The sequence below is a fragment of the Diaphorina citri genome, unplaced genomic scaffold (assembly GCF_000475195.1).
Source record: "Diaphorina citri unplaced genomic scaffold, Diaci psyllid genome assembly version 1.1 scaffold15, whole genome shotgun sequence".
Taxonomy (NCBI): domain Eukaryota; kingdom Metazoa; phylum Arthropoda; class Insecta; order Hemiptera; family Psyllidae; genus Diaphorina; species Diaphorina citri.
The window spans coordinates 1-8,115 of record NW_007377454.1 but is presented as its reverse complement, the minus strand read 5'-3'; the positions used below and the strand labels follow the sequence as shown (position 1 = coordinate 8,115).

The window sequence follows — 8,115 nt, the reverse complement described above, 5'->3', positions numbered from 1 at the left end:
AGCCTGGAGGGTAGAGCGGCTAGAGCGTCTGCTTTGTAAGCGCTAGATCGCGGATTCGATTCCTGCCCGGGGTGGACTTTATTCTAAACAGATAAGGTTCGTTCTTGGAACCGCTGGCTTTCTCCTATCCTGTTTTCCTTCTCCTCACTTCGTCTTATCGTCCCGAAATTTCGGAATAAATTTCGGAATAGGTGTTAGCAGTTACAGTTCCGTCTATCAAACATCTTCAAAAAAAAAAAACTATGGTAATAGAAAGTAACGTACGCAGGTATTAGTTTAGGTAAGTAAAATATTTTTATAACAGTAAAAATCTTACAAAAACAATATAATGGTGTTTTTAATTGCAAAAAAGAAGACGAAAATATTCAGAAATATTTTATATCTACTAATAGATTCTAGAAACTATAGCTTAAATAAGCCATCATCTTCATGTGCAGTTGTGCACTGTGCAGCCTTTGAGGCCTTCAATCTTATTAGATGGGTAAGAATTTAGATCTACTTTTTTTTGTCAGAAAATGAAATACTAGGGTGACAGATGTCTTTTAGATCAGGGAGCTCTTCTACAAAACAATTCTGTCACATTTTGAACATGAGAAATGGTATGACAAGACACGTTGTAATTCTTGTACTTAGTAGGTCATGAAATATCCCCAATGCATGAGATTTGAGATATCACTTTCAATTTTCTTCTGTTTTGATTGTGTAATCACTACAGTCGACAAGTTTGTTCTGGTTAACACACTCCCAAATCCAAGCACTTTTGATACATCTTGACTTGACATATTTAATCTGAAACAAGAAAAGTAAAAATCATTCATATTAAGAATAACAACAGCTTTCTTTAGTAAGCCTTAATAATAATCAAAACAAAGTTGGGCTATAGCCCAAACTCTGTGGCTGATGACATCCTTCTAAAAGGAAAAGTAGATAATCAACCATTCTGTTTGAGACTATATATAATAGCGCGGTCAAACTTTCTGACCGAACTTTATGGAATTCTGTGGCTTTCTAATGTAAGCCACAGAATTCCATAGAAGATAACAAACACAGAATTCGTAGCCATAAACCACAGAAGTAGTCATTATCATTGAAGAATATTGTTCCCACTACCTTATTGTTTTCACCAAAAAAAACTTCTCCTACTACAGAAAATAGTGCATACCTTTTCATCACGATCTAGTGTGTCTGCAAGAACATAATCAAAATGTTCATCCTGACTTGGCTTTGGTATTGGGGTGTACTTGCTTTGTCCTTCACAGGAACAATACCTGTAGATAAGAAGCAGAGGGAGAATATTACTAAAGTATTACTAATACAGTAAAATCAGTATTACAGTAGTATGTATTAGTAAAATTAACGTTATGGCAGAAGACTCTCAAGTAATTTATTTGAGCGACCATCAATTTTAATTAGAAAAACAATGAGACACCAGACCAAGCTCCAAATTTTCGGAGTCTCGCCTACGGTCCAATCAACCTCCAAGAATTTCCGAAGGTAACATGTCATTGTAAATCCCAGCTTAATTATAACACACTTACCCTCCATAAGTTGTAATATATCGGAAGAGTTTATTCTGCATAGACTCTCCCAGACTAGAGTGGACCAAGAAACTCAAATCTTTGAACATGTTGCTAAATCGACCGGCTGGTAACTTGCCACTGAACTCTGGACTTTCATCTATGTCAGTGTCCCCATCATATGGATCTACAGACTGAGATCTTGGAGACTGAAGGAGAGTAGAGCTAGTGGATGGAGATTGGGAACTACTTGCAGCTTGATGTGGGAATAAATAATAAATATGTTGTTGTCAAATGTCAAGGAACTTGACCACTAGGCTATTCTCCTTAAAAATAATAAATAAATGCTGTTTCATTGTGTTATTATATCACGACTTTGGTGCTCACTGCAGCATTGTAGGATTTTCCAAATATCTCAAGAACCCAGCACCTATGTTTACCTAACATGCTGAACGAACCAGTCACTATGCGCATTTACATCATACATAGCTACTCATTTTCCTCACGAGGCTGAGTGGGCCCTGGAACAGCCAGTCACGGAAACAATCATTTGCATGATACAAATTTTTTGACCCCCCCCCCTGCTGGGACTCAAACCCGGGTCTCCCGAGAGCAAGACGAGCGCAGTGACCACTACGCTAAAGGAGCTCACCTTGAGGTGGGAATAACCCACTAGGTTGAGAATCTTGGGACGAGGTAGACTGAGTATGAGAGGAACTGATGCCACTGGTAGCTTGAGAGGTGCTGGTGGTAGATGGAGATACGTCGTGATTGGATACAGCTGAACCCAGGAGAAGTCTGGAACTTTAGAAATAAATCCAGTAAAATAGACTCAGTAGACAACATTAATAGACTCAGTTACAACAAGAGAAAGTGCAGTAAAAAATGTATATTTCAGTTTTGAATTAACAATAGATTTGAGGCAAAAATATATTAGTTGACTTTTCCTTTACTTGGATAAAGTACACAACAAAAGAAGAAGAAAAAAGATTTCAAAAAAGGCACTGAAACAACGGAGGTTTTATCGTCCCGAAATCAAAGAGAAAAGGAGGACAGGATAGGAGAAAGCCAGCCGTTCCGAGAACGAATCTTATTTCTTCACTGTTTAGGATAAAGTTCGCCCCGGGTGGAACTCGATCCTGCGACCTACCGCTTACAAGGTAAATGAAGGGCTTTTTTCACTTACGTTGAAGGAGATATTTTAGGTTTAACTCTTTCCTCGTCAATTTCTTCTTCACTCTCAGACTGATCGCGATCTGCTTTGATTAAAGCATACCTGAAACAATAGACAAACGTATATTTTTCACGTTGAATCTTTTGTTGGAAAGAACAAATATCTTTTGGAGACCATTCATTTAAAAAAAAAGGCAGATCTAATAATCTGATTGACGTTTTTTTCATAAATAGCATTTGACATGGTGTTTGCCATTATTATCCCACAAATGGCTCACTTTTCCCGAGGATGGTCATTCTTCAAAACCATGATGACTACCCATGGCAAAACTACATAACTCTGCGAAGATCACTAATTTATTGTTAAACGTTTTGTTTTAGACTGCTATCTACATACCTTCTCCAAGGCAGTCGCTTGCACTGGTTATAACAATCACCAATCCAATCTTTGGTAACAATTTTTCCGTTTAAACTTTGCACAGAACGACACTTGGGTGTGTTGGGGAAAGCACACCTGAAAAAGAAAAGAAAAATAACTCCATTATTTTTTAGAACGTTTTTCACACTGAAATGATAATAAATTCTGTGATATGTATTCTTATTTTTTCAAATTAATTGCTTGGGTAGGTACCTGCTAAATGGTAGAACAGAGAAGAAACTTACACAAGATGAGTACAACTTCCATCCCAGTTAGCTTTATAGTATGCTCCCATTTCCAGTGCTTGATTTCTAAGGTCGCTTCGCAGTGGGTTTTCAAATCCACTAATCACGAATGTCACTCCTTCCAGAAGTTTACTGAAAGGTTTCGTTCGTTTTCTGGAAGTGCCAGACACAGAGGCAGTGGGAGTCTGAGGGTTTTGAGGTTTCTTAGAAAGGTCATGTCTAGCTTTGGAGTCATTGCTTCTCTGAGAATCCGCTTCTTTCTTGCTAGAATCTTTTTTCTTATCAGACCCTTGTAAATCTTTTTTCTTTTCTGATCCTTGTGAATCTTTCTTCTTCTCTCCCTTGCCATCTTTTTTCTCACTTGTACTTGGTCTGACATCTTTGGTTTTGTCAGTATGTTTGTTGCCATTTGTTTTGCCATCTTTGCTATCATTAGAGTCATCCTCATCAGGAACATAAAGTAGAGGGCCATGGTTAGCTCGCCTTGCACTTCCGTTGTTTTCAGGTACTTTCACTTCTATCCTGCCACCTATTATCAAAGGAGAAAACCATTGTCATGAACAATATTAAGTACACCCTGATCTGTGGTTTCTCTCTTCCTGGGATATTATTTCCTCGTTTATAAGAAAACAATATTATGTTTAAATACAACACACCCTTCTATTCTATTATTTTTACATTTTTCTCATTGAAGTAAAACTCATGGACTTACTAAAGTCATCATTTTTCTTCTTTGGCTCCTTCTTCTTAGGCTTATCAACTTTCACCAGTTGAGGGCTAGAATCTTCTTTGATTGAAGAAGCTAAAGATGTTCTGGGCACTGAAACAATAAAATTAAAACAAGTCAGATTAGTGTCTAGGAGGAAACTTGTAGGTACTGAAGATGTAACTTGTAGTTTTCATGACAGTCCCTTTCAGGGCACTCTTCATATCTGAATTTTCCAGTTATAGTTCAAGACCACTTTGTTTTAAATGAAAGAAGATACCTTACATGCACAAGAACTAGTGAATATTATCCATAGATTTTTCATAAATTGATTACCTTTTGTATACTCTTTAGGTGGTGAGATTGCTTTTCTCTTGGAGAACCAGTTCCCTAATGATATAGGACTGGAATCAGAGGAATCATCTTTCAGAATAAAATTCCCTAATTTCTGAGATGGTGTTGATTGTGAGCTTGTACTAGGAGATGCTACATCATCCTTCTTGTCTACAGTGGCTGAGTGAACGGTGACAAATGCCAGTCCATACTGAACACATTTGTTGTATGGCTGTGAACACACTACTTTGATTCGATCCCAGGTTTCATCAGCATGAAGCAAACTTTCTGATTTGAAGAAACGCACACTGTTAATGCCTACACCTTGTTTGGAATCCTGAATGGACATCATGAATACAGCTGGTAACAGCACCTGAAACCAGTAAATTGTGTTGAGCAAAAAAAATATTAAATGGACTAAGAAACTTCAATTCTAAATAAGTAAATTTCAACAAAAGCCACGCAACTTTGTTTGACTCACCTTGTAATCATCAGGGTTACTTGACTTTGCCACAAACACCTCTACAAAGGCTGAAAATTCATTTCCAATGTCTATTCCATTGATTTGAACTTGGCTGGATAGCTGTAAAATAGCCACTGCTTGCTTCTCGCCCATGCTCTTGCATTTCCATTTCTTTGTAGACTCTGGATTCAGCAAGTTATCAGCTTTATGAACCTGAAATAACAGACCATTGATGAGAATGCATGTGCACACAATACTAAGATCTGAGTATCATAGTTATGACACAAGTTTTGAACATTAATTTATAGCTGATTGTCATCTAGGTAACTACTGTTTTAGTAAAATTGTCAAATCTGATGCCAAATTGCCAAAGCTCCTCTAAAGTAGTCCTATGGTCCCTGTATTGGTGTATTCCAACCTATCCTGTTATTTCAAGAAAACTTACAGGATCTTCGCTGCTGTAACTCACAACACGGGCAAACTTGATTGGCGCCATTGAATTCTGAGCTGGGATAAATTAGGGAATCTCCATCAGAACTGAAAAAATCTACAAAAATCAAAAAGTTCAAAAACTCCAGTTTCCTTTTTCGCCTTCAACCAGTCAACCATAACTTTTGAAATTTCCCGCCAATGGAAGGAGACAAAATAAGCGTATTTTCTTATCAATTTTTTGTTAAATACGCTCCTATATAAAACCGCCATTTTGAATTGAGAGTTGTAGCGGTTGTAGCAGCCTCTTTTAAAAAAGGGCCACGAATTTGTAGGTAGGTAGCTTCTGTATTTTTTTGTGCTTTTGATTAATCTATCTTTAATTTCTTTTCCTTTTTTACTCCACAATGGGACGCAATTATAATACATACGAGTATTTATCGGATTATCGGTGTACCTTCTTTCTTCTTTGATTACGTAAGAACACTATTAAGAACGGGCTAATGACTAGACGCGGCTGCAGGCATTTTACGTCTCGCACATAGGTATTTATTTATTCATATCGAAGTTCCTATCTAGCTAGCTAATTCCAACTTTTACTTAAACATAAGAGCTCTAGCAAAATATCGTCGTGGAATACTTTCACCAGTAATAGCACTAGGTACCTACCCCACCCGAACTGAACTTCGTAGGTAATTAGCTGCCAGCATGTGAGTCCGGTACTTACATATATTACTACCTATTAGCGTACTCTCTGCTCTGTTATTACGTGTACTTCAGTATTGATAGAACGTTGTATTAGAGGTGTTTGTTTACAGGTTTACACTTTTATCTCTTTATCACTAACATATGCAAAATACGAACCTGCACTGGTTAAATTGAACGGATGCGAAGTCAGATTAGGGCATTCAGTGAAACTGACGGACACCTCTTTGAAGTATTTGCCAAGTCCTTGGTTCAATACTGAAACAAAAGTAATAAATTAGCTGGAAAAGTTGAAGGGAAGAAGGATAGAAACGAAAATGACCGCTCAAATCACTAAAAAAAAAAGTTTTGATAGAGAGAACTGGTAACTGCAAAAGTCTTATCGTCCCGAAATCGAATAGAGAAGGAAGACAGGATAGGAGAAAGCCAGCAGTTCTGAGAACGAACATCATCCGTTCAGGATAAAATCCGCCCCAGGCGGGAATCGAACCCGCGGCTTACCGCTTACAAGGCAGACGCGCTACCAACCAAGCTAACTAGACTGGCTGCTCAAATTAAAAGTAGGTACTCATACTAACCACTAATAACGTCATCCACGGGTGGAACAAATAGATCTCTACGATCTATGCTCAACTGGTCCAATTTTAAAACTGCCATGTTGCAATATAATAGAGGTAAGTAGTTTTCACTGGCACTGACTTAGCGTAAAAAGTATAAGTACCTAAGATTATTTTTTACTCAAAATATCGTAATTTTGATTCGAATATATATAGGTACTGAGGAGTAATCGCGTCAACCGAATAAGGAGATGACCGGACTATTATCAATATTTTTTCCTATTGTTAGTGATAAAGAGATAAAAGTGTAAACCTGTAAACAAACACCTCTAATACAACGTTCTATCAATACTGAAGTACACGTAATAACAGAGCAGAGAGTACGCTAATAGGTAGTAATATATGTAAGTACCGGACTCACATGCTGGCAGCTAATTACCTACGAAGTTCAGTTCGGGTGGGGTAGGTACCTAGTGCTATTACTGGTGAAAGTATTCCACGACGATATTTTGCTAGAGCTCTTATGTTTAAGTAAAAGTTGGAATTAGCTAGCTAGATAGGAACTTCGATATGAATAAATAAATACCTATGTGCGAGACGTAAAATGCCTGCAGCCGCGTCTAGTCATTAGCCCGTTCTTAATAGTGTTCTTACGTAATCAAAGAAGAAAGAAGGTACACCGATAATCCGATAAATACTCGTATGTATTATAATTGCGTCCCATTGTGGAGTAAAAAAGGAAAAGAAATTAAAGATAGATTAATCAAAAGCACAAAAAAATACAGAAGCTACCTACCTACAAATTCGTGGCCCTTTTTTAAAAGAGGCTGCTACAACCGCTACAACTCTCAATTCAAAATGGCGGTTTTATATAGGAGCGTATTTAACAAAAAATTGATAAGAAAATACGCTTATTTTGTCTCCTTCCATTGGCGGGAAATTTCAAAAGTTATGGTTGACTGGTTGAAGGCGAAAAAGGAAACTGGAGTTTTTGAACTTTTTGATTTTTGTAGATTTTTTCAGTTCTGATGGAGATTCCCTAATTTATCCCAGCTCAGAATTCAATGGCGCCAATCAAGTTTGCCCGTGTTGTGAGTTACAGCAGCGAAGATCCTGTAAGTTTTCTTGAAATAACAGGATAGGTTGGAATACACCAATACAGGGACCATAGGACTACTTTAGAGGAGCTTTGGCAATTTGGCATCAGATTTGACAATTTTACTAAAACAGTAGTTACCTAGATGACAATCAGCTATAAATTAATGTTCAAAACTTGTGTCATAACTATGATACTCAGATCTTAGTATTGTGTGCACATGCATTCTCATCAATGGTCTGTTATTTCAGGTTCATAAAGCTGATAACTTGCTGAATCCAGAGTCTACAAAGAAATGGAAATGCAAGAGCATGGGCGAGAAGCAAGCAGTGGCTATTTTACAGCTATCCAGCCAAGTTCAAATCAATGGAATAGACATTGGAAATGAATTTTCAGCCTTTGTAGAGGTGTTTGTGGCAAAGTCAAGTAACCCTGATGATTACAAGGTGAGTCAAACAAAGTTGCGTGGCTTT

The 8,115-nt window shown here is 37.5% G+C and overlaps 3 protein-coding genes across 3 annotated transcripts; 1 reads left to right on the top strand and 2 right to left on the bottom strand.

The window, feature by feature from the left end:
• Positions 1-479: 479 nt before the first annotated feature.
• LOC103507257 (DNA repair protein XRCC1-like) lies at positions 480-6,067 on the bottom strand. Its single transcript, XM_008471712.3, has 11 exons — positions 5,301-6,067; positions 4,874-5,068; positions 4,396-4,765; positions 4,066-4,173; positions 3,354-3,882; positions 3,088-3,204; positions 2,704-2,793; positions 2,170-2,321; positions 1,539-1,773; positions 1,163-1,268; positions 480-789 (listed from the first exon to the last, which is right to left on the bottom strand). The coding sequence occupies exons 1-11, from the start codon at positions 5,349-5,351 to the stop codon at positions 679-681; spliced, it is 2,064 nt and encodes a 687-aa protein (XP_008469934.1). The 5' UTR covers positions 5,352-6,067; the 3' UTR covers positions 480-678.
• Positions 6,068-6,104: 37 nt separating this feature from the next.
• On the bottom strand, positions 6,105-7,378 carry LOC103507380 (ester hydrolase C11orf54 homolog). Its single transcript, XM_008471850.3, has 3 exons — positions 7,343-7,378; positions 6,568-6,687; positions 6,105-6,247 (listed from the first exon to the last, which is right to left on the bottom strand). The coding sequence occupies exons 2-3, from the start codon at positions 6,644-6,646 to the stop codon at positions 6,105-6,107; spliced, it is 222 nt and encodes a 73-aa protein (XP_008470072.1). The 5' UTR covers positions 6,647-6,687; positions 7,343-7,378.
• A 102-nt stretch (positions 7,379-7,480) lies between these two features.
• Positions 7,481-8,102, top strand: LOC103507369 (DNA repair protein XRCC1-like; the record flags this gene model as incomplete). The annotated part of the gene is made up of 2 exons (XM_008471839.3): positions 7,481-7,661; positions 7,894-8,102. Coding segments are annotated over exons 1-2 (260 nt in total), but the record flags the coding sequence as incomplete, so codon positions are not given.
• Positions 8,103-8,115: the final 13 nt, after the last annotated feature.